Source organism: Lissotriton vulgaris, chromosome 7 (genome assembly GCF_964263255.1).
Source record: "Lissotriton vulgaris chromosome 7, aLisVul1.2, whole genome shotgun sequence".
NCBI classification, from domain to species: Eukaryota; Metazoa; Chordata; class Amphibia; order Caudata; family Salamandridae; genus Lissotriton; species Lissotriton vulgaris.
Genome location: NC_141695.1, coordinates 118,996,318 through 119,022,405, shown reverse-complemented (window position 1 = coordinate 119,022,405; position 26,088 = coordinate 118,996,318). Strand labels below are relative to the sequence as shown.

At 53.5% G+C, this 26,088-nt stretch overlaps 1 protein-coding gene across 2 annotated transcripts in view; it reads right to left on the bottom strand.

The window, feature by feature from the left end:
- XRCC1 (X-ray repair cross complementing 1) overlaps nt 1–26,088 on the bottom strand; it is a 310,744-nt gene that overhangs the window by 9,341 nt on the left and 275,315 nt on the right. For both annotated transcript variants that reach the window (XM_086929793.1, XM_086929794.1), the window contains exons 13-15: nt 22,560–22,611; nt 20,974–21,101; nt 11,397–11,487 (exon numbers count right to left, since the gene is read on the bottom strand). In XM_086929793.1, coding sequence (XP_086785919.1) covers nt 11,397–11,487; nt 20,974–21,101; nt 22,560–22,611 — 271 coding nt within the window. The remainder of the gene's footprint in view (nt 1–11,396; nt 11,488–20,973; nt 21,102–22,559; nt 22,612–26,088) is intronic.

Here is a 26,088-nt window from a genome sequence, read left to right as displayed (position 1 = left end):
AACTCATAGCAAATTGATACACAGGGAAATCCACCTGTTTGCTAGCTGATCCAGGCTAAAAGGCAATCACAAGCTGCCATCAAGGAATTCTATAAACATGTGAATGTAACAGCTCATGGTCCTCCTACAGCCCAGTCTACACACTCTTCCCAGCATTTGAAGGATGAGGTGGTAGAAAAAAGATAGCAAAGATATGACCTGCATAACATGATATTCTGAGACCATCATAGGCAAGAAGGAGTGCATGAGGAAGCAGGGGGTATTACATGGTGTGGTTGTACGACCTCACGGTGTATTACACTTACAAACCCCTTTAGAACCTTTGGTTTCGTCTGACAAACACTTAGTGCAATCCTGAGGAGCTGTGGCACTGAGCAGCAAGGCTTACACAGAGGAACAAGTATAAAGCATTTTAACCAGCACCAAAACAATTGAAGAATCGACATAACACTCAAGAAATCCAACACCGATTTATAAAAACAGACTATATTTTTATAAGAATTTAGACACTAGAACGAAAAAGATCCACTGAAGGGACCTCAGGGCTATAGATTTTCCAAGCAATAATAAATCACAGCAATTTCACTCACCGTGAACAAGCCTTGGCAAAGGCAACGAATTGGACAAACATTTTCAAAGAAAACATAGGTATGTTTCAATGCAGTCGGTTAAAAGTACTTGGTGATAGCGGCTTGATGACTTTGGACTACCAATTTGCCCCAGCAGGCATCTTCATCTGCTGTATCCCTGTGCTGCGAACAGGAGGCCAGACAGATGGCCCTAGGAGTTCTCTTGGTTTATCTGGGCTCTGAAGACAGCTTCCCTTTGGGCAGGACACACAGCAGGCACAGTCCCTCTCAACGCCAGCCACCAGGTGCAGTCTTTGACGGTGCAGCCTCACTTTGCTGGTCCTTCAGTGCAGCAGGGCAGTCCTTCTTCCAAGTTGAGATCTCAGGTCTGGGTGCCAGGGGTGGCTCCTTTATGCTCAGAAAATGCCCTCAGGGCAGAATGCGGTTGATTGCTAATAGGCTATGAAGTCCCCTCAGACTTGATGACTGCTTCCCTTGGAGTGTGACATCTGTCTATCCTAGGATCCACCATTCTGCCCACTCCCAAGCTGGTGAGACACATCTCTCGGTGGTCATACCTCTCCAGCCTAATCATTGGGTGTGGCTACCTCAGAGCTACACGTCACTGGCATAGCAGGTTTGGAAACTGGCTTCCCCTCTCTGCTCCGCAAGCCAGCCGGTCTGCCTAAACAATGGGGTCTCCCTAGTGTGACACATCTTCCCTTCAAAGACAGTCTCCCATTTGAAGCCTGCCTTTTGGGGGTAAAACCTAAAGGGCCCCCTGCAGTAGTCATGCAATCCCTCACTGTTCTCCTTCCTGAGAGTCGTTGAAACGTCTCTCCAGTAGGGCAGACAGCTGTATTATGGAACAGGCTCCATGTGTGCCCGAGAAGGCACAGGAGTTTTAAAGGCAACTAAGTGCCAGCTTTGTAAAAGCTGCACACTGTAACTAGTTGCATTAATTTCTACTTGAGATACAAGTCAGGCTGAAAAATAATGAGCTGTTTGATACCTTGGAGTATCCACTTTGGTCACACAGGTAAGGAGTTAGCACAGTTGAGGGGCCAACATGGATTTTTGTACTCGCCTATTGGGCAACCAAGACTTTCTACAGTAAAAACAGTGTCTTCGTGGGTTGACTGTCAGAACATGTGAACTACATGCCCTGCCAGTGGCATATATTGCACCCTGCTAGGACTTGGTAGGTCTGACAGAGGAGTAGTAGTGGCTTTAACATTGCTTTTAAAGTCGGGCTCGCAGTGCATGCCGGCTCTGCCAGTCTGCAGTAGCAGACTTGGGGACTAGTTATACTTGGGGGATGACCAGAGTGGTACAACCAGTGTGGCAAGCTCTGAGGTACCCCTTTAACTTACATGCCCTGAGACCAGGGTACCATACACTAGGGACTTGCAGGTAAGTTAGCCATTTCCAATTGCGTACCACATGTTGCACATATACTTTGGGGTCAGGGCACTGGCACTAAGGTCTGGTTAGCAGGCCTCAGTGCACTCTCACTAGTAGAGTCAGTCAAAGAAATTGGGGGTGACCATACGCATTAGGAATTTCCTTACAAATTGCTTTGGCTGTAGTCACCTTATTTCTAAAATGTGCCATAGGGGGCCAAAACTGAAATGGCAGGCGAAGTTACTGTCTTCTTGCCAAAGTACAAGCTACCAAAGTAACTACTGCCCATGTCAAAATCCTATGCAGACCTGTATTTCAAAGTTCAAAAACAGGACCCATTACAAAAGTAAGGACCAGACTGATCCCAAAAAGGGACAATACAAATAAGATATGGATATTTACTCTTCATCCTTTAAATGCTACTCACCTTGTAAGCATCTGTAGCGCGCAGTGACGTAGATTCACTTGCTTGGCATACTCCTGCCATCGTTTACAAGTTATTTCTGTTTGAAGAAGTCTTTCAGGCCACGAGATGCGACTAAACTTCTCCTCTTACTGTATATTGAGCAGGGCATCGACTCCATGTTTTTCAGAGGGGGGGAGCACGTAAGGAATGTAAAAGTAAGTAAGGTGCGTGAAGCACAATGTGCAGTGAAAGGAAGAAAGCAAGAGACCTGAAAAGACAGGCCTCTGGTGGAGAAGGGTGGGCGTAAGTGAATCTAAAGCACTACACGGTACAAACAAATGCTTAGAGAGGAAGCAATATTTTCAGTTGGTAGCATACGTGGCTATAACCATGCTTAGCACATACTATAAACTTCCCTCCATTAATGGTGGCTAGCTTACGGATGGTGCAGCCATCTGGAATAAGGTCTTTGACACCATCTGACCTACCATAGCCTGCTGCTGGGCTAAGATGTGCACACAGTATTGCCTGGTAAAGGTGTGTGCTCCTGATCAGGTGACTGTCTTGTGCATATTCGCTAGTGGAATGTTTCCTAGGTGGGCCATGGTTGCTCCTTTCTTGTGGGTGGAGTGCGCCTTGGGTGTAGCAGGAAGAATACACTTTGTTTTGTAACAGCGAGTCTGAACCAATTCATGAGATAGGATTATGAATGGAACTTTCATCCCACTGTAGCTGAATGAGAATGTTAACCAGTAGGCAGAGAAGCTGGAGTGGTAGGTGTTAAAGATGGCAGGGCAGTGACTTCCGCAGTATCTGGTGTGCTGTTTGGCTGAGCAGGTACAGGAAGTTATGTTGTGTGTTCTTTACATAGCCCATTGTCGTTTTCCCTATGTTAGCTTAATCATGCATTTATTTATTTGAAAATGTTGTAGGCTGCTTTTGTACTGCAGATGTTATCAAATATCATGCTTGTTTTTGTGCCTCATTGTATTTTCACACATTGCACATTTTTTTCTTTTGTTTTTTTTTCCTGGGATTAAAACAGCTCTTGCAAGGTCAATCAACCTTGCTTCTTGTTATTCTCTGTGGTCCGTCACTAGACATAATAGAGAAACCCAGCTGCTGTTTTTGAACACACGTTTTGTCATAAAACCAGGGACGTGTCTTTTAAAAAACACACAGAGCAAAGGTCCTAAAACGAGAAGGCTGCGTCAGAAGGGATGTTGCTCACAAGCATGTGCACACCACAGGAAAGATATCGGTCAAAGAGTAGGCAAAACTACAGAGGAAGTGCGAATCACCTCTTTCGAAACCAAAAAAAGGAAGAGCTTATATCATACTAAAACACATAAAAATTATCTACCGGGGCGTGGCCAAGATGGCGGGGTGAGCGGACGCTTCCTCCCGTAGCTCCTCCGGCCCGGCTCAGCTCGAGCCCCGATTCCTGCGCCTCTCTCCCCCCGCAGCTGCACTGCGGGTGAGAGAATTGTGCCGGAGTTCCTGGGGCACATTTTGGTGCCACTTTGACTTCTGGAGCCCCGGGGGAAGTTCCCGAAAAGTTTATTCGGAGATCGCTCCGAGGACTAGAGCCCGGGTCGCCCCGAGGAGAGGAGCCTGGAGGCGGAGCGTAGTGCGGCGCTGTCCGCGCGCCTTGGCTGGCCCGAGTGCTGAAATGCGGAACGCCGGAGATCCCGAAGGAGCGGACTAGAAGGACTCCGCGGAGCGAGGTGGCTTCCTGGCGGTGCCCTGGTGGCAAGCACCATTGCCGGGCGACGGACTTTAGCCCTGTACCGGCGATCCCCCCACTGCCCGGGGTCTCGGGGGCGACGCCTTGCGAACTCCGCGCCCGGAGGCGCTGGATGGCAGAGTTCGGGCAGTGCCCGAACCGGGCAATCGACTGGTGATGGGGGGAGGCACCGGTTTCGCACTTTCCGGACCCGTTATCATTTGAGAGTTGCCCACGGACTTGCTGGCCCGGGCTGCCTTCTTGGGTCCCACCCTCCCGCCATCTTGTCTTTGTGTGGCTGAGCCCGGTGGCCCCTGCCCGCGCCCTTCTCACACGGGAGCCTCGACTCGTCCTGGCGCCAGCTCATCTACTGCCCTCCCTGGGAACACGAGACGGGAGGCCTACTCTTCGGACGTTGCTGCCTGCCCTGCTGGCCCGAGGGCCGTCTTGCCCATGCCCGGACCGCCATTTTGTCGCCTGTGACGCACTATCCTTGTCCTCGGCGAAGGCCTCACATCTGGTGCCCGCGAGCGGTGGCGCTCGCCTACAGCAACTAATCCCGGGCTTTGCCGGGCCCCAAGATGACTGGGAGACGTGGCGCGGCACGGGGTGATCGCACCTTGCCGGAAATGCTCGGCAGGTCCCAGCAACTACGCGACAGGACGCAGCCGTCCCCGGGGGCCTCCCGGGCATCAACGGACGCAAATGCGGGCGAGCCGCCGGTCACGCGGTCCTTCATGGAGGACTTATTCACCTCCCTCAAGGAGGAATTTCAGACTCTTAAGACCGAAGTGGCTGGAGAGGTCCGGGAGGTGCGCAGGGAAGTCGAGGGCCTGGGCGAACGGGTCGACACTGTGGAGACGGCGGCTCAACGCCGCGATGAGGAGATAACCCATCTCCAGCAGGACGTCCTCCGCCTCCGGGAGCAATGTGTCGAGCTCCAGGCCCACTCGGAGGACCTCGAGAACAGGTCCAGGAGGAACAACATCCGGGTCCGGGGTGTTCCATCCGCCGATGAAGGTGCGGACCTGGTGGCTTATCTGCAGGACCTGTTCCGCGACATCTTGGAGGAGGGAGCGGATTTCCCCATCCGCATCGACAGGGCACACAGGGTGGGCCGCCAGCGCCAGTCATCAGCACCCCCGCCTGATATCCTGGCATTCTTGCCGGATTTCCCTCTAAAGGAGCGCATCATGACTGAGGCCCGTAGGAAGCAACCATTGACCTTCCGCGAAAGACCTGTGGCGCTCTATCAGGACCTGTCTGCCATCACACTGCAAAAGCGCAGGTCTTTCCGCATCGCTACGGACTTTCTGCGAGAGCACGAGACAGCCTACTCCTGGGGTCACCCCTTCCGTCTTATCTTTCGATGGAATGGGGTACTGCATCAGCTGCGCTCCTTACAAGATGTCTGCGGGGTGCTGGGTCTTACTGCTACGGAGGAGGACGGGGCTACACCCGCATGGAGGCGCCCCGAGCGGCGGAGCCGACGGAGGTCGAGAAGGCGCCCATCGTCAGCGCCAGTGAGTCGCCCGGACTCGCCCACCATCAGAGCTGACATGGCGGAGGCCCTGAGGACTGCGGCCAGGAACTTGCCTGAGTCTACTGGTGTGGCCTTGACGGCCTAATTTTTCTCCGGGGGGAGAGGCTCTTAGCTTTCACGATGCTGGGCTGGGGGTTGGGGGGGCGGGGGGGGTGGTGTGTGGCTGGACGTCCACTTGACTGTTTTCTGCAGACTCGCCCATTTGGGCTAGACTGAGACTATGGGGTGTTGTTTTTTGCTTTTTGTTTTGGCCGGTTGCCATCAATGGGTTTTGGGGGGGTTTCATTGTTGGTTTGTTGTGGGGGGGGGTCCCGTCCGAAGCTGTCCGAACGAGTACGATGCCGCCTCTGGCCTTCCCTGCGCCCCTGCCCCGCGCGCCCCCCCCGCTGATCCCCCGCCTGCTGCATAGCGCGCTGTTTCCCTGGAGGCGATGCCACCCCTGAAGGTAGTGACCCTTAATGTCAAGGGTCTGAATAACCCCGTAAAGCGTAGGGCGATCCTCTCCCTATTGGAGGGGTCGCAGGCGGATATTTGCCTCCTGCAGGAGACCCATTTACTCTCCAGAGATTGCCATAGGTTGCGCTCTGCCAAGTTCCCCACTCAACTTTTTTCCTCTGCTGCGACTAAGACCGCTGGGGTGGCCATTCTTCTAGCCAGCTCCTTTAGGGGGGAGGTGCTGTATAAACATGCCGAGCAGAAGGGGAGGCTCTTAGTGTATCGCATGCGCTTAGGAGGTGTTACCTTTACGGTTGGTTCGGTTTACAGCCCAAACGATCACCAGGATCGTTTCCTGGACTCGGTGTTGGTGGATGTTGCTGCCTCGCCCGATCGCCATGTCATCCTGGGGGGAGACCTGAATATGGTCTTCGACTCCACTCTAGATAGGTCTGCCCAGCGTTTTCCGCAGACAGGGGAGCTTTCTAAAGCGGTGCGGGACCAGATTGCAGAGATGGACCTGCATGACCTCTGGCGCCCCATGCATCCCACCGATAGGGACTACTCCTACTTTTCCCACGCACACCGCACTTATTCGCGGTTGGATTATCTTTTGGTGAGCGGCCCACTTCGCTCGGCCGCCACGGCGGCGGACATCGGGGTCTTGTCTCTGTCCGATCATGCGCCGGTCTCCGGAGTTTTTGCGTGGCCGGCGCCCCCCCCCTCGAGAGGGATGTGGCGGCTTCGGGACACGCTTCTCCATAAGAAATCGGTGGTGAGGCGAGTGGAGGAGGTCATCCAGGACTACCTGACCCACAATAACAACTCTGACACGTCCCTGGCTACACAGTGGGCGGCTTTGAAAACAGTCGTCAGGGGAGAATTTATCTCCATTTCCTCGGCTGAAAATAAGGAACGCCAGCGCAAGAGGGAAGAACTGACGGCGCAGGTTAGGGAGCTTGAGCAGGTCCACCGCCGGACGGGGGCACCTCGGGTTTGGAAGCAACTGAAGGCGGCACGAAAACTCCTCTCTGCGTTGGATCTAGATCGAGCGGAGTACGCAGCGCTGCGCCTGAAACACGCCTTTTACACCGGCGGAGACAGGTGCGGTAAGCTCCTGGCCCATAGGCTTAGGGTTGCGCAGCAACGCAATGTGGTGAAGGAGCTGGTGGGAGTGGATGGGATCCCGGTTTCCGGTGACGCGGAGGTGGCAGATACCTTTCGATCCTTTTACGAGGCACTGTACGCTTCAGAATCTTCCCCACCGGGAGAGGCTGAGGCCTATCTGGATTCCGTGACCCTCCCGGTCTTGGACCCCTCCCAGGCGGACCACCTAGAGAGGGACATTCACGTGGAGGAGGTCATCTCCGCGATCGCACGGCTGAAGCATGGCAAAGCCCCGGGCCCGGATGGCTACACGGCCTTGTTCTACAAGACCTTCTGTCCCACTGTCGCTCCTCTACTGGCTCGCTTGTTCAACTCCTTCTCCGAACCGGGCGCCATCCCACCGGACCTCCTCTCGGCGACTGTGTCGGTTATCCCCAAGCCGGGGAAGGACCGGACCTTGTGCGGCTCGTACCGGCCCATTTCGCTCCTAAATGTGGACCTCAAGCTTTACACCGGAATCTTGGCGGCCAGACTGGGTCTACACTTACCAGGTTTGGTGGAGGCAGATCAGGCCGGTTTTGTACCCGGTAGGCAGACGGTCGACAACACGAAGAGAGTGACGCACGTCCTGGAAAAGGCCTCACGCGTCCCGGGGGAGCGGATGCTGCTATCGGTCGACGCGGAGAAGGCCTTTGATAGGGTTCATTGGCCATACCTCGAGCTGGTCCTTGGGAAACTAGGGATCGGCGAGAAGTTCCGCACTATGGTCTTTAATTGCTATAGGAGACCGTCGGCGTCAGTGCGTGTCAATGGACACAGCTCCAGCAGCTTCACCATTGAGCGCGGCACGAGACAGGGTTGCCCTCTCTCGCCGCTCCTCTTCGCCCTTTATATGGAGCCGTTTGCGCAGAGGATCCGCGACAACCCGGACGCCATTGGGGTGAAGATGGGGCAATACACACACACTGTCAGCCTATACGCGGACGATGTCTTGTTGACCCTGGATGACCCCAGGCGGTCGCTCCCTGCCTGTGTCCAGGAGCTGGACGCTTTTGCCCGCGTTGCGGGCTTTAAAATGAACATGACTAAGTCGGCTGCACTGGATGTGTCGCTCTCTGCCGACACCAGACGGGACCTTCAAAGTCTTTTCCCTTTGCAGTGGTCCTCCTCTACGGTGCCTTACTTGGGCATTTTGCTTGCTCCCACCCTGCCTGCCATGGTCGCAGCTAACTACTCCTCTCTAGGCAAAAAGATAAAGGAGGAACTCGGCCGATGGAACAGGGGCCTACTCTCGTGGCTGGGCCGTATTGCGGCGGTGAAGATGACGATACTGCCCCAGATCCTGTATCTTTTCCGCGCTCTACCTCTTCAGCCCCCCGTGGGCTGGATACGGCAGGCGCAGGCAGACATCTCCCGCTTTGTGTGGCAAGGCCGTAAGCCTCGGATGAAGCGGGTCCTCTCCATGCTTGCCCCGGAGGCGGGAGGTCTCGGGGTCCCGGACCTCCGGAAGTACTTCCAGGCGGCGCAGCTCCGGTACCTGGTGGAGTGGAGCCGGTGGGAGTCGGACAAACACTGGCTCTTTCAAGACCAGGCAGTTGCGGGCCGTACCCTCCAGGAGGTCCCGTTCCTACGGCGCGTTCACCGCCCGCCTAATCTCTACGCCTCCTTTATCACCCGGGTCCCGCTAAGAGTGTGGGACGCGGTGTGTGAGCTACGGGAGCTCACCACTTTTCCGTCGCCGTTCTCTCCCATTGCTGACAACCCGGACTTCACTCCGGGCCTGGAGCCGGGGGCCTTTTCCCACTGGGTGAGTGCGGGATGTAGAGCGCTTTTCCAGATCTACGGGCCGGAGGGCGTGCTCCCCTTCCAGCAGCTCCGACAGGAGTTTGGCCTGACGGAGGGGGATAGACTGCGTTACATGCAAGTCCGCCACTGGGCTCTTCAACCCTCAGTGCGTGACGTCGCCGCCCGTACAATTACGCCCTATGAGCGATGGTTGGTGACCCGGGCCTCGGATGCCAAACTCATCACTGATTTGTATAAATTTCTCCAACCCCCGCCGTTTCACTACCATAACCCAGGGAGGGAGCGCTGGCACAGGGAACTGGGCAGGACCCTGAGCCACAAGGAATGGGACAAGATTGCGTATCGGGCGAGGCACTCTGCATACCACACTGGGCTGACGGAAACCTTCACTAAAGTGTCCACCTATTGGTACTACACCCCGGAGCGGCTCTACGAGATGCGCAAACTAGGCGATAAGGGTTGTTGGCGCGGCTGCGGACAGGAGGGCACCCTCACGCACATTCTCTGGGAGTGCCCGGTGCTGTCGGCCTACTGGAAGGAAGTCTTAGATGAGGTGGATAGGCATTTTGAGATTGAGCTCCCGCGCTTCCCCGCGTATGTCTTGCTTGGCCTCCCCAATGACTTGATGTACCCGCTGAAATCCCGCAGGGGCAGGCAGATTGCGATTGCGCTAGGCTCAGCCGTTCAGAACATACTTGTCCTTTGGCGCACCCCCACTGCCCCCTCTATCACTGGTTGGTTGCATAGGCTCTGGCAGGTACTGGGTATGGAGAAGATATCGCTAACGGTGGCTGGGAATGTTGATCAGTTTGAGGAGCTCTGGCATCCCTTTTTGGCACTGCTGTCCACGGAATTTCGCGAGCTAACGTGCCCACGGTACTTGCGCCTCCTTAGGCTGACACCGCCGGCGCCAGCGGCGGAGTGATTGTACGGATTGGGGACCGGGGGCTGGGGGTGGGAAGTGGGGTTATATGCTTCTAATGCTGCTTTTCGGACGGGGATGTTGGGGTGTTATTTTCTTTTCTTTCCTCCTTGCTTTTCTTTCTTCTCCTTTTCTGGGGTCGAGGGGCTGGTGGTATGGTATGCTTCTCTTTTGCTGTGTCGCAGAGTGCTATTCTGGCTTGGCTTTGCCTAGGGAGTGGGGGCCTACGGGGGGTTGTTTACAGTGCCTTACTGCCTTATGTTTTTTGCCTTGTTACCCTCTGGGGCACCCTGCCTCCCTCTTCTTCTTCTGACTCGCTGCAACGTTTTGCTTCTTGTACTGTATGTTTGCCTGACCTCCTGCTCCCCTCCCCGTGTTTTTTTATGCCTTAATAAAATACTTTAAACCTAAAAATTATCTACCCCTTGGGTGGATACAAACACCACTCCCTCCCTCAAAAGAAATAGCGATTATCATTTAAACAAAGCCTTGCAGAAGACAGCACTGTTTAGCAACCCTTGTTCGGCGAACAGAACAACAACTGTGTCTCCCTGATGTGCACGATGGACAGGGTCGAGATTTTGATTCATACCGTCTAGATATATGTGTAGCACTCTCTTTCTTTTCTTTTATAAAGACACTGCCGGGGTAGTGTTTTCAGTCCAATGTACTTTTGTTATGTATGGTGTGGATGATTAGATTATGTTAAAAAAAACAGCAAATGGTGCCTCTTACAGACATTTTCTTGCTAAAATATGTTCTAGAGTACCACGTGATGGAGCAGCTCTGGAGCCTTCTCAACTATGGCCTCTTCGGCAGAAGAGCATGGATTGGTGCATGTTCCGGGAAAAGACCGTTTACATTGCGAGAGGTTTCCCGAAGAAATGGTCACTAATCTGGGGGGCCTGGAATGCATACCATGGAGAGATTTGTAGGCCACCACGTAGCACTAGCTTAGATGACTTGTCCTCACCATGAGAATTGTACCCTCTGATGTACCAAGGATTCACTCTGATTGTTGCTATGTATTGTCAAAATGTCATCGAATGAACTTCTGTCTGTAACTTATTCACATGACTTATGTTTCGGTGCGGATTCTGGTTTGTTAAATAAAAAGAATTATAAAACAAATGATGGCCCCTTCCCCTTAGAGTGAGCCATCACATGGTGGGCTAGCATAAGCTGAAAAAGTGACAGCCTCCATTGTACAGTCATTCTGCTGCTGGCTTTTATAACCAGTCATGGCTGCAGACTGCACGAATCTTGCAGACATACCCACAGTCAATGGTTGCTGAAACTGCCATCACAAGTATCTTGGAGGAGAATATATTCATCTTTACCAGAACTGCTGGTTAAAAAAGCTGGGCATGCGGATCTATTGTTGCTGTATCTAGAAGTAACCACTGATTAGTCACAGAGTTGGAAGATTGAATTCTTCCCAATCCTACAGACATCGCCAATGTCAACTGCTCACTTACCCATTGAACGCGGTGATGTAACGATACAGCATCCTGCGCTCTGTCGTGGGAAAATCTCCGTACAAGAAGAAGTGTTTACCTGTGAAGAAATCTAAAAGAAACACACACCTTTTGAGTCAGAAAGGCTAATGGCACCCACATGAGCTGATTAAACGTCAGACTCCAACACAATCACAAACCATGTCTTAATGCTGACATTTAATGTAAACATCCAATTTGTTCTTCATTTCACTGCAGCACTGCACACCATTTATGTTCATCCTACCACAGCTGCAGACTTGTATGTGTTTTATACTAACAAACGTATATGGCGATACATGATTGAGTAACATCTGCATGACTTCTGGTTGAGAAGCAGTCATCAAGCTACAGAAGGAAATTATAAGGAAAGTGAGGACAGTAGAGAAGCAAGAATTCAAACAGAAGCATAAACAGAGGATGTTTAGCACGCCTGACCACAGCAATGGTACTGCACCAGATTCATTACTGATAACTAGGCTTGTCGTCTAGTCTCACAGTACAGACAAGTCCCCAAGTGCTGGTTACCTCAAGGCCAATGTCCTCAGTCAGGATGCAGGGCAGACTGAGCCTACGAAAATGCAATGAAACCTTACTGGGTCCCCCAAACAAAGTTGCCCATTAATGCTTTCTACAGAGTTCGACACAGTGGAGCTCAAGGAGCAGGCACATGCACCAGCGACAGAGACGGACTGATCGTGCCTTCTTTCATACTCAATCTAAGTTCTGAGAAAGGAGGTTTTCTTTAGCGTGAAGAGGGTTGTAGCACAGTACAGTGTTTGCTAGATAGGCTGTGGCAAAGACATGTAGGCATTTAAATGGCAATATATTGCAACTGTGAGCCACATCAGACAGCAACTGGATAACTCAAGAAAAGAGCATAACTCATTTAAGACCGCAGCTGCATTGTGAGGCTAATCAAGGCTGGCTCAATCAATCAATCAAAAACATTTGTAGGGCGCACTACTCACCCGTAGGGGTCTCAAGGCGCTGGGTGAGTGGGGGGGGGGAGCGCCACTACTGTTCGAAGAGCCAGGTCTTGAGGTGTTTCCTGAATGTGAGGTGGTCTTGGGTCTGTCGTAGGAGGGCGGGGAGGGAGTTCCACGTCTTGGCTGCCAGGTAGAAGAATGATCTTCCTCCGGCGGTGGTTCTGCAGATCCGTGGGACGGTGGCGAGGGCGAGGCTGGCAGAGCGGAGTTTGCGTGTTGGAGTGTAGAACGTGAGGCGGTTGTTGAGGTATTCGGGACCTATGTCGTGGAGCGCCTTGTGTACGTGGGTGAGGAGCCTGAACGTGATCCTTTTGTTGAAGGGGAGCCAGAGCAGGTCTCTCAGGTGGGCTGATATGTGACTGTGGCGGGGGATGTCGAGGATGAGTCGTGCGGATGCGTTCTGCATGCTTTGGAGTCTTTTCTGAAGTTTGACTGTGGTTCCTGCGTATAGTTTCCATAGTCTAGTCGGCTGGTGACGAGGGCCTGGGTGACCATCTTTCTAGTTCCGGTAGGGATCCACCGGAAGATCTTGCGGAGCATGCGCAGGGTGTTGAAGCATGAGGATGAGATGGCGTTGACTTGCTTGGTCATCGTGAGAGAGGAGTCCCAGATGAATCCCAGGTTGCGTGCGTGGTCAGTGGGTGTCGGTGCGGTGCCCAGTGCTGTGGGCCACCAGGAGTCGTCCCAAGCGGATGGGGATGGTTCGAGGATGAGGACCTCCGTCTTGTCTGAGTTCAGTTTCAGACGGCTGAGTTTCATTCATTCAGCGACGCTTTTCATTCCATCCTGGAGGTTGAGTTTGGCGGTGGCTGGGTCTTTGGTGAGGGAGAGTATCAGCTGGGTGTTGTCGGCGTATGAGATGATGTTGAGGTTGTGTTTGCGTGAGGTGGTGGTGACGGGGCTCATGTCGATATTGAAGAGGGTTGGGCTGAGCGATGGGCCTTGGGGTACGCCGCAGATGATCTCGGTGGCCGCGGAGTGGAAGGGAGGGAGGCGGACTCTCTGGGTTCTGTCGGAGAGGAACGAGGTGATCCAGTCCAGGGCTTTACCTTGGATCCCGGCGTTGTGGAGGCAGGATATTAGTGTGCGATGGCAGACTGTATCAAAGCTGAGAGGTCTAGGAGGATGAGGGCGGTTGTTTCCCCGTTGTCAAGTAGGGTCCTGATGTCATAGGGGGCTGCGATGAGGGCTGTCTCGGTGCTGTGGTTGGCTCGAAATCCGGACTGGGATGGGTCGAGGGATCCATTGGCCTCGAGGAAAGCGGTCAGCTGTTTATTGACGATCTTCTCGATAACTTTTGCAGGGAAGGAAAGAGGAGAGATGGGACGAAAGTTCTTGCGGTCTTTAGGGTCCGCTGTGGGTTTCTTCAGTAGGGCGTTGATCTCTGCGTGCTTCCAGCTCTCCGGGAAAGTGGCGGACGCGAGGGCGTTGTTTATGACGTTCCGTAGGTGGGGAGCGATGGTGGTGTCTGCTTTGTTGAAGATGTGGTGAGGGCATGGGTCGGAGGGAGAGCCGGAGTGGATGGTGTTCATAGCGTGGGCGGTGTCTTCGGTGCTGATGGGAGTCCAAGAGCTGAGAGTGGTTGTTGGGGGCGTTGGTTCGGTGGCTGCTGGTGGAGTCTGGGCGCCAAAGCTGTTGTGGATAACGACGATCTTGCGGTGAAAGAACGTGGCGAAGGAGTTGCAGAGGTCTTGCGATGGTGTGATGTCGGTGCTGCTGGTGCTGGGATTGGAGAGCTCTTTTACGATGCTGAAGAGTTCCTTGCTGTTGTGTGTGTTGTTGTCCAGCCGTTCTTTGAACGATGTCTTTTTGGTGGTGCGGATCAGCTGGTGATGTTCGCGGGTGGCGTTCTGAGGGCTGTCATGTTTCCTGTCGTCTGTTCCTGGCGCCACGTTTTCTCGAGGGTTCGGCAGGATTTCTTGGATTCTTTGAGGTCGGTGAACCATGTTGTTTTCCTGTTGTTGGGCTTGCCTGGAGGGTTCTTCAGTGGTGCAAGGGCGTTGGCGCAGTTGATGATCCACTGTGTGAGGTTGCGGGCTACGTTGTTAGTGTCAGTAGTGTTGATTGGTGGGTTCTCGCTCAGTGATGTGGTAAGCTGGTCTGCGGTGACTTTGCTCTAGCATCTACGGGGAATCTGTTGCAGGCGGTGGTGGGATGTGATCTTCTTAAAGGTGAAGTGGATGCAGCTGTGGTCGGTCCAGTGTAGTCTGGTGGAGTGGGTGAAGGCAACGTGGCTGCTGGCGGAGAAGATGGTGTCGAGCGTGTGGCCGGCGCAGTGGGTTGGGGTGTTCACCAGTTGCTTTAGTCCGAGGTTGGCGAGGTTGTCGAGCAGGGTGGTGGTGTTGGTGTCATTATTATATATGTTCTCCAGGTGGAAGTTCAGGTCCCCTAGGAGGATGTAGTCTGATGAGGCGAGGGCATGTGGGCTAATGAAGTCGGCGATGGCTTCACTGAATTGTGTGCGTGGGCCTGGGGGGTCTGTAGATGAGGGTTCCTCTGAGGGTGGTGTTGGGGTCGGTGTGGATCTGGAAGTAAATGTAAATGTGGGTGTACTTGTAAAGCGCACTGTGACTCCAAGGAGTATCCTGGCGCTGAAGACCACTGGGGAACCCGTCCTGTTTTTCCCTGTGAGATGGTCCCTTTCTGGGTATCTCCAAGGTGAAACCAGGCATCCCCGGCTTCTGTGGGGGGCCGTTGTAGAGATGAGGCAAGCTTAATGCCCAGAGTTGCCGAGTGTGTTCCCTGGTTAGAGTAGGCACTGAGGCGAGAATTATTGAGTCCGTTTGACCCTGGTCCACGACCCTGCCGCGTTGGGAATTGAACCCTGGTCCCGGGCCGTTCTCTGCTTACGGGTCTGCCGCCTCTAACCAGTGAGCCACACCACTCCACTGTAGGAAGTGTAGGTGTTCGGCGGTGGTGAGGGCATCTTCGGAGTTGGTCGTGACGCCGATGGTGTTCCTGTAGATGATGGCAATTCCTCCTCCAGTTTGGTTGACACAGTCCTTTCGGGTGATCTTGTAGCCGTCCGGGATGGCTATGGCGATGTCGGGGGCTGAGGAGGCGCTCATCCAGGTTTCTGTGAGGAAGGCGACGTCTGGTGCTGTTATGTCGAGGAGGTCCCAGAGTCCGACGGAGTGCTTGTGGACGGAGCGGGAGTTGAGCAGGATGCACTTGAGGTGGCTGTTGTTGTTGCCTGATCCGGGTGGTGAGGTGCAGGTTCCGCCGCAGGTGTATTTGCAGGTTTGGCAGGAGAAGGGTCCGCGAGTGCGCTTTGGAGTGGCTTGGTAGCAGGAGGATGGTTGGCCGGTGTGGAGTGCGTGGAGGGTGGTGGGGTCGTACTTCCGTCGGGCTTCTTGGTTTCGGCGGGGGCCAGGGATTCTGGCCCTGGGCGTGGTCCAGGCGCGGATGAGCGCAGACGGGCTTGCTTTTGGTGCGCCTGCGGGGCAGCCTCCATATGAGGGGCTGAGGGAGAGAGGAGAAGCTGGGAGGCGGGGCGGCGAATGGGGCACCAGGGGGACGGGGCCGCAGGGGAGCCAGCGGCGGAAAGTGCGAGGGAGGGGAGCGGGAGGGGCTGGTACAGAAGGAAGACAGGGGGCAAGGGGGGGGGGGAGGGGCAGGGGGGAAGGGCACAAGAGGGTGACGGGCTTGCCTTTGGTGCGCCTGCGGCGCAGCCTTCATATGAGGGGCTGAGGGAGGGAGGAGCAGCTGGGAGGCGGGGCGGCGAATGGGGCACCAGGGGGACCGGGACGCACGGGAGGCAGCGTCGGGAAGCACGAGGGAGGGGAGCGGGAGGGGGGTGGTACAGAAGGAAGATAGGGGGCAGGGGGAGGGGCCGGGGGGGAGAGGGCTCAAGAGGGTGGCAAACAAAACAGAAAAACAATCACAGAACCAAACAACAGCAGAAGTCATAGAGCCAAACAATTGAAATACTGAGGAGAACAGCACAGGCAGCGATCCTGGTTACAGCGGGTGACTGCAGCGGGACAGCGGCACAGGAGGACCGTGTGATGGCTGAGGGGGGCGACCTACTTGGTGACAGGGTCAAGGGTCACTCCCTTCACCACTGCGCGGCCTCCATATGAGTGCCTGAGGGTGGGAGGAGCAGCTGGGAGGAGGGTGCGGGCGGGGAATGGGGCATCAGGGGGGTGGGCCGCAGGGGAGGCAGCAGCAGGAAGCGCGAGGGAGGGGAGGGGGGGTGGTACAGAAGGAAAACAGGGGGCAGGGTGAGAGGGCACAAGGGCACGAGAGGGTAGCAAAGAAAACAACAACAGCACAGCAAAACAATTGCAGAACAAAACAACAACAGAACAGAAGTCACAGAGCAAAACAATCGAAAAACCGAGGAGAACAGCACAGGTCTGACTCAGGCAGCGATCCTGGTCACAGCGGGTGGCAGCAGCGGCACAGGAGGACCGTGTGGCGGCTGAGGGGGGCGACCTACCTGGTGACAGGGTCAAGGGTCACTTGAAAAATATCTTGTGGGACAAGATTATAGAAGTTTAAGATTATAACAATCCAGGCTTGAGTGATGGTGACCCTTAAGGGCAGTACTTTATGCTCATCAGGAAGCAAATTACAGCCTGCAAATTGAAGAATGCAAACTGAAAGGCATCACTCTTCGCTAAAGCTATACTTATGGTGGTCAAGTCGGTATCTAGAAAGATGCTGTGTGATAATGGAAGAGGACATATGTGCTCTAAACTTAGCAAGGAGGCAGGGAGAGGCCATTGTGTATCGTCTTAACGGCACAAGAAAATGAGAATACCTAAAACTGTCATTTAAGTTGGTTAAAATTGATAAAAACTGTAGAGCCCACATTAGTCTTTAAGTAGTTCGTATAAATAGAGCTGAAAGAGGACAAGCATTCCAGACATCAGCCCCTTTAATTCAACCATCTTATTGCTAATTCGTCTTAGTTTGCAAGTCAAAGAAATGAGTTAGGAGGTAGGTGTAACAGTTCTGGAGTCTCTCACATAGTCCTCTGATATATGAGTTTGCCTGGAACATGCCTCATGAGACGTAGGTCCCAAGGCAGATTCATGAAGCGAATAGAAGCCGGAGGCTTGTTTGCTATTTTACCAACTCCACGCTGTAATACTGTGGCTGGAGTGGGGAGAGGCTTTTGTCATTTTACAGCTTGGCACGGATAGCACTGTGTTATACCTAAGCTTACAATTGTTGGTGTAGAAATGGCAAAAGCCTTTGTCCCTTTCTATCTCGGCATGGATGGTACTGCGCTAATCCTATGCCTAAAGACTTTGATAGAGAAGCAGACATTTGAGGTGAGCAAATTTAGAGTGTTGCTGGTGGTGAGGGTGCTCTATACAGGAGCTGCTTTCCACCTAAACTTGAGAACTACCCAGAGTTCCCTGCTGCATTTTTGTATATACACACACACACACTCGGGTTTGGGACAATTAAAAGATCCCAGTAATTAACTGGTGGTTTTCATCTGTTTTGTTGAGACATGCAGTCGGCGGCCTGTGATCAAGGACTGATAAGGCGTTGGGCTGAATGTCGAGTTTCCATAATGATCAGCCTCATCTGTGCCCGGTAACTCACAGTGAGGGGTGCTTAGTTCTATCGTTTATATATATATATATTATATTTACATACATCACTGTATATATATATATATTTTTTCTTTATCATAATCATATCCTACTCAATCTCTTTCATCGCCCTCATAGAACAATTGCTTGAGTATTTTTTTCGAACAGCTGACACAATTAGTTGTGTTGCTCAACCAGTCATGGTCTCATGGGTGTATGGTATTTTCTCAAACTTCCTCAGGACGTTCTTTAGTTCACACAATATATTCCTCTAAATGTCTGGGTTCTTCTGGGGGTCTGCTCTCTCAACAGTTGATAAATGCATTTTCTTCTTGTATTGTCTCCCCTGTGTTAGGATTGCGGGTCAGGATCTGTAGCGAAGATCCTGGCCATGGTGATGGAGATGCCATGGTGCGTGCTGGCTTCAAGCCCATGGTGCTTAAGTCCAGAGGAGAAGGGTCGCTGGATTCTGAAGAGAACTATGAGGAAGCCAAGCCACCCGGAGGGAGCTCAGGCCTACGTTGGCCCTTCTTTCTTGATTCGTCAGTATCTCTCCAAAGGGAGTGAACGGAGCTCTGGACCTAGAATTTGAGATGGAATACCTTCTGCTGCCATCCGAGTTTTTAAATAAACTAACCATGAAAAATCGAGACATAGTACATCATCTTCATTTCTTTCCAAGTCATTGAAGATAAGCTCTGGAATGACATACTGTGACAGATTACAGAAAATACACAAACTCGAGGTGTGGGGCCCAAAAGGCAGCTACCATAGTGCCCATCCTGAAAAAACCTGGCGCTGACCCTTCCATCTCGGCCAACTACCGCCCCATCTCCCTGCTACCCTTTCTGGGCAAGGTGATGGAACGCCACGTCACCGCGGCACTCAGCGCCCATGTTGAGGCAAATGGGGGACTGGCATCCCGCCAAGCCGGGTTCCGTCCCAGGCATTCGACCGAATCAGTCGTGGTCTCAGTCTTAGACAAACTCAGAAAGGGCATGGATGAGAACAAACACCAGGCACTGGTCCTCCTTGATCTCTCCGCCGCCTTTGACACGGTGGACCATACCATCTTACTTACCCGTGTCAAGGCGGCCGGCATCGGGGGATCAGCTTTGATCTGGCTCTCCTCCTTTCTGAGGGACCGCACTCAGGCGGTCCGGCTAGGCGACTTCACGGCCACTCCTCTCCCTGTCACCTGCGGTGTTCCCCAGGGATCCTCTCTCTCCCCCTTACTTTTCAATCTTTATAACTTTCCTCTCATCTTCGCACTCCAGCAGCTGGAGGTCACCGTCTATAATTACGCGGATGACCTCCAGCTCATCTTTGATCTGTCCCTTTCTCCTCTCTCTGTCTCTAACTTCCAGTCAACTATGACATTCATCAGGGACTGGATGAACCACAACCACCTCAAGCTGAACCCGGATAAAACCGAGCTGGTTCTCACTGGTGGTTCGTCCAGCCCCTGGAACTCTCTCTTCTGGCCCCCCTCTCTTGGTCCCGCACCGACCCCCTCCACCACGGTCAAAACACTCGGTGTCAAAATAAACAACCAGCTCACCCTCCATTCACAAATTAGTTCCGTGGTATCCTCCTGCTTCCTCACTCTCCGCACCATCCGCACTGTTTCCCGCTTATTTTCCCCCCAGGCACTTAAGATCATCATGGCCGCACTAGTGATATCGCGACTGGACTACGCAAACGCTCTCTACCATGGCATCCCCGCGTACAGTTTGCGTAGACTCCAGACTATCCAGAACCAGGCAGCCCGGCTGGTGTACGGCCTCCCTCGTTATCACCATTCCACCCCTCTTCTCAGGGAGCTTCACTGGCTCCCTGTAAAAGAACGTTCCCTCTTTAAGATAGGCTGCATGGTCTTCCAGGCCCGCCAGGACACTGCCCCCGCTTTCATCTCCTCATTAATCAATCCCTATGTACCTGCAAGAGAACTTCGGTCTTACTCCAAGTCCCTCCTTCAGATCCCTCGCTTCACTCGTAAAAAGTGGGGCGGGGCCAATTTCTCCACCCTGGCTCCAACTTTCTGGAACTCACTCCCTGATCACCTCCGCTCTGCCACCCAGTATCTCCCCTTTCGTAGAGATCTGAAAACGTTCCTCTTCAGCCAGGCCTTCCCCACTTAAACTCTCTCAATACCCCCTTTATCTTTTCCTGGTCTTTTTTCCTCAGTTGCCGATCCCCCTAGCGCCAAGGAACCGCAAGGTGTACGCTGCGCTCTAGAAATATTTTAAATTAGAATTAGAAATTAGAATCACTCATTGGAGAGTCCTTTGAAGATGTGAATAAGCCTCTTGAAGGGGATTATGTTTAAACACCCAACATGCCCCGTTATTTACTTGTTTATTTCATCAGCACATTCACACCTTGGCACTGGGAATAGTCAACTAGTGCGTGATTTAATACCATCAAAGCAGAGGCCACGTTAGTGAAAGTATGCAGGGTCAAAAACACAACTCAACCGCCCAGAATAGAGAATAGGTAAAGTGCAACTAGGAAACCTTTAAATCAGATTGGAGAAATTTAAGGGAAGACAAATAAGTACTACGGAAACTGAAAGAATCAGGCTACAGTAGTGTGCTTCATCTAAGGCATGTGATATTACAAAGGATACCAGAGAAAAGGGTGACAGCAAATGTCTTGTCCGAATCGTGCACCAGGCAAGCGACAAAGCTCAAACAGTGTTGCAAGGGAGCTGTGCTGGAGTAGGAAGGAAAAAACAGACAGGAAACTGCCACAATCGCACCAAGAAGAATCATACATTAGCGGGCTAGACCAACTCTTAAGAGCATGAAAACCTAGCGCTGCGTCCAGACTATGAAACACCAACCTAGCGCTGCGTCCAGACTATGAAACGCCAACCTAGCGCTGCGTTCGGACAATGAAACGCCAACCTAGCGATGCGTCCAGACTATGAAACACCAACCTAGCGCTGCGTCTCCAGACTATGAAACGCCAGCCTAGCGCTGCGTCCAGACTATGAAACGCCAACATGCGAAGTACCTGGGAGCTCAGGGATGGGCAGATCCACATCATCATCAATGTCGGTATTTTCATCCGTTGATGCAGCATAAGGGTCTTCCTCCTCCTTGGCAGGGGGTTTCAGCATCACTTGCTTCTTCTCTGTCATCCTGAGGCAAGGGGGAGGAAGGAACCAGTCACACATCTCTGGAGAGACAGCAGGATAGGGTGACCAAATTCTGACACCAATGGGAGATTAGGAAGGTGAAAATGCAAGTAGCTGTCCACATCTGGAAATGGAGATGGAAGGGAAACCATATTGACTCGCAAACTCTGGGGCGATTAACAAACAAGGACCCAATCAGTCAACCACTTCCGGTGCTCTCTAAAATAGCACAAAAGAAGTCCAACCAGTGCTAAGAGGGACAACGAGGCTGGCATGTACCTGTATGCACACACACCAGCGGCTCACGCTCACCACATCTTAATGTATGTACACAATCAATGCATCTCAATGCAAGCTCAAGATTGAGCAATGCACTACTAATAATGCATGGCGTTTGCTAGGTTAGGATCTGAGGTTAATGTTAGCAGAACCGCCCTGGTGCTTGGAATGGATTAGCAGGAGGCGCTGCACAATAGGCCGGCGCGTACTAAAGTATCAGGGTGATGCAGGACAGGATTGGGATGCATCTGATAAACTGTGTGTGGGACTCAGCGCAGGAGAGCTCTCCGAGTCGAAGTGAGTTGCAGAGGCACGGATGGAATTATAAGTAGGAAAAACATGCCAGGAGCAAGGTGCCCTGGAAGAGCTGCAGGAAGCTCCCAGTTTTGGAATAGTAGGGGCATGCAGAATTGGGGTTCTCTTAGTAAGAGATCTGTTGGTCCCAGTATTGGAATGTGGGGTGTGCTTCAAATCAAGACAAAAGGCTCCAAGCTGTATACTTGTCATAGTACCGGTATAGCAGACATGCTTCTGGTTAGCACCGAGGTACTCTGCAGAGCTCTGATGCAGTCCTCCCATATCAGAGGGTCTCCAGGTCACACATGTTGTTGATGGACCTCAGATGGGTCTTACTAATTGTCTGATTGAGGATGCTATAGGTCAGGGAAGAGGGTACTGGAAGAGCTACCAGGGGGGTCCAGCACTGGAATAGCAAGGATGGTGCTGGTCAGAAGTGAAGAGTACTGGCAAGACAGTGCAAAAGCAGAGGCAAAACCATGAGTCAGCCAGTGATAAATCAATATGGGGATTCATGTTCAGCCATCAATGTCTAGTGCAGAAATAAAAGGGGGCCCTGTGGGGATCTCCACTTGTGCTCAGTGTGCGGGGGTCCTGCAGGTCACTGTAAAGACTTGGGCCTCGCTGTGCCTAGCCTGGGTGGGGGAAAAGCAGAGGATGATGATGAAGACGGCCATGACAGAGGCATCAAAACAGCAGTGTGTGGACCACAATGCATGGGCTGCTGAAGCTCAGACTGAGCACGAGAAGAACTCTGCGCTTTCCACCGGAGCTGGCTCGGCAGTCAGCGCCTCAAACTACCAAGCTCCATAAGACGCAGAAAGCTGGTGTGGCAAACTTCCTGCTGTGACATTTTCAGAGATACTCCATCATACCACACACTCACCGTCTTAATTCATCCTCGGTATCTCCACCGGAGTCCTCAGCTCCATGGTCTTCTGAAAACAAACAAAGGAGACCTTTACTCAGTAATTTTCTACCTTTTTGTCTTGGTACAAAAGCCAGGAGATTGGGGACATCTTTACTGGACATCAAGTCTGTTCCGAATCCCTTACCCACATAGAGAAAACATATTTGATGGTCTTACAGTCCCTTCTGCCAGCGTCTTAGAAAACAGGCCAGGAGGGCAGGTACACATCTTGGGGCCACCTGAAGGACAGGTACACATCTAGGAGCGGCCTGAAGGACAGGGGCACATCTGGGAGCCGCCTGAAGGATAGGTGCACATCTAGGAGCCGCCTGAAGGACAGGGGCACATCTAGGAGCCGCCTGAAGGACAGGGGCACATCTAGGAGCCGCCTGAAAGACAGGGGCACATCTAGGAGCCGCCTGAAGGACAGGTACACATCTAGGAGCCGCCTGAAGGACAGGGGCACATCTAGGAGCCGCCTGAAGGACAGGTGCACATCTAGGAGCCGCCTGAAGGACAGGTGCACATCTAGGAGCCGCCTGAAGGACAGGTGCACATCTGGGAGCCGCCTGAAGGACAGGTGCACATCTAGGAGCCGCCTGAAGGTCAGGTGCACATCTAGGAGCTGCCTGAAGGACAGGGGCACATCTAGGAGCGGCTTGAAGGACAGGGGCACATCTGGGAGCCGCCTGAAGGATAGGTGCACATCTAGGAGCCGCCTGAAGGACAGGTGCACATCTAGGAGCCGCCTGAAGGACAGGGGCACATCTAGGAGCCACCTGAAGGACAGGTACACATCTAGGAGCCGCCTGAAGGACAGGGGCACATCTAGGAGCCGCCTGAAGGACAGGTGCACATTTAGGAGCTGCCTGAAGGACAGGTGCACATCTAGGAGCCGCCTGAAGGACAGGTACACATCTAGGAGCCGCCTGAAGGACAGGGGCACATCTAGGAGCCGCCTGAAGGACAGGTGCACATCTAGGAGCCGCCTGAAGGACAGGGGCACATCTAGGAGCCGCCTGAAGGACAGGTACACATCTTGGGGCCACCAGAAGGATAGGTACACAACTAGGAGCGGCCTGAAGGACAGGGGCACATCTGGGAGCCGCCTGAAGGACAGGTGCACATTTAGGAGCGGCCTGAAGGACAGGTGCACATCTAGGAGCCGCCTGAAGGACAGGTGCACATCTAGGAGCCGCCTGAAGGACAGGTGCACATCTAGGAGCCGCCTGAAGGACAGGTGCACATCTAGGAGCCGCCTGAAGGACAGGTGCACATCTAGGAGCCGCCGGAAGGAGAGGTGCACATCTAGGAGCCGCCTGGAGGACAGGTACACATCTAGGAGCCACCTGAAGGGCAGGTACACATCTATGAGCTGCCTGAAGGACAGGTGCACATCTAGGAGCCGCCTGAAGAACAGGTGCACATCTAGGGGCCAACTATGAGGGGACAGGTGCACATCTAGGGGCCACCTGAAGGACAGGCGCACATCTAGAAGCCGCCTGAAGGACAGGCGCACATGTAGGAGCCGCCTGAAGGACAGGGGCACATCTAGGAGCCGCCTGAAGGACAGGTACACATCTTGGGGCCACCTGAAGGATAGGTACACAACTAGGAGCGGCCTGAAGGACAGGGGCACATCTGGGAGCCGCCTGAAGGACAGGTGCACATTTAGGAGCGGCCTGAAGGACAGGTGCACATCTAGGAGCCGCCTGAAGGACAGGTGCACATCTAGGAGCCGCCTGAAGGACAGGTACACATCTAGGAGCCGCCGGAAGGAGAGGTGCACATCTAGGAGCCGCCTGGAGGACAGGTACACATCTAGGAGCCGCCTTAAGGACAGGTGCACATCTAGGAGACGCCTGGAGGACAGGTACACATCTAGGAGCCACCTGAAGGGCAGGTACACATCTAGGAGCTGCCTGAAGGACAGGTGCACATCTAGGAGCCGCCTGAAGAACAGGTGCACATCTAGGGGCCAACTATGAGGGGACAGGTGCACATCTAGGGGCCACCTGAAGGACAGGCGCACATCTAGAAGCCGCCTGAAGGACAGGCGCACATGTAGGAGCCGCCTGAAGGACAGGTGCACATCTAGGAGCCGCCTGAAGGACAGGTACACATCTAGGAGCCGCCTGAAGGACAGCTGCACATCTAGGAGTCGCCTGAAGGACAGGTACACATCTTGGGGCCACCTGAAGGACAGGTACACATTTAGCGACTGGAGGACAGGTACACATCTAGGAGCCGCCTGGAGGACAGGTACACATCTAGGAGCCGCCTGGAGGACAGGTACACATCTAGGAGCCGCCTGAAGGACAGGTGCACATCTACTAGCCGCCTGAAGGACAGGTGCACATCTAGGAGCTGCCTGAAGGACAGGTGCACATCTAGGAGCCGCCTGAAGGACAGGTGCACATCTAGGAGCCGCCTGAAGGACAGGTGCACATCTAGGAGCCGCCTGAAGGACAGGTGCACATCTAGGGGCCAACTATGAGGGGACAGGTGCACATCTAGGGGCCACCTGAAGGACAGGTGCACATCTAGGAGCCGCCTGAAGGACAGGTGCACATCTAGGAGCCGCCTGAAGGACAGGTGCACATCTAGGAGCCACCTGAAGGACAGGTGCACATCTAGGAGCTGCCTGAAGGACAGGTGCACATCTAGGAGCCGCCTGAAGGACAGGTGCACATCTAGGGGCCAACTATGAGGGGACAGGTGCACATCTAGGGGCCACCTGAAGGACAGGTGCACATCTAGGAGCCGCCTGAAGGACAGGTGCACATCTAGGAGCCGCCTGAAGGACAGGTGCACATCTAGGAGCCGCCTGAAGGACAGGTACACATCTAGGAGCCGCCTGAAGGACAGGTGCACATCTAGGAGCCGCCTGAAGGACAGGTGCACATCTAGGGGCCAACTATGAGGGGACAGGTGCACATCTAGGGGCCACCTGAAGGACAGGTGCACATCTAGGAGCCGCCTGAAGGACAGGTGCACATCTAGGAGTCGCCTGAAGGACAGGTGCACATCTAGGAGCCGCCTGAAGGACAGGTGCACATCTAGGAGCCGCCTGAAGGACAGGTGCACATCTAGGAGCCGCCTGAAGGACAGGTGCACATCTAGGAGCCGCCTAAAGGACAGGTGCACATTTAAGAGCCGCCTGAAGGACAGGTGCACATCTAGGAGCCGCCTGAAGGACAGGCGCACATGTAGGAGCCGCCTGAAGGTCTGGTGCACATCTAGGAGCCGCCTGAAGGACAGGTACACATCTAGGAGCCGCCTGAAGGACAGGTGCACATCTAGGAGTCGCCTGAAGGACAGGTGCACATTTAGGAGCCGCCTGAAGGACAAGTGCACATCTAGGAGTCGCCTGAAGGACAGGTGCACATCTAGAAGCCGCCTGAAGGACAGGTGCACATCTAGGAGCCGCCTGAAGGACTAAGAACATGTCTATGCTGGCACATTTCAAGCAGTGCAGAGAAGAGAGATGAGCAGTGCTGAGAAG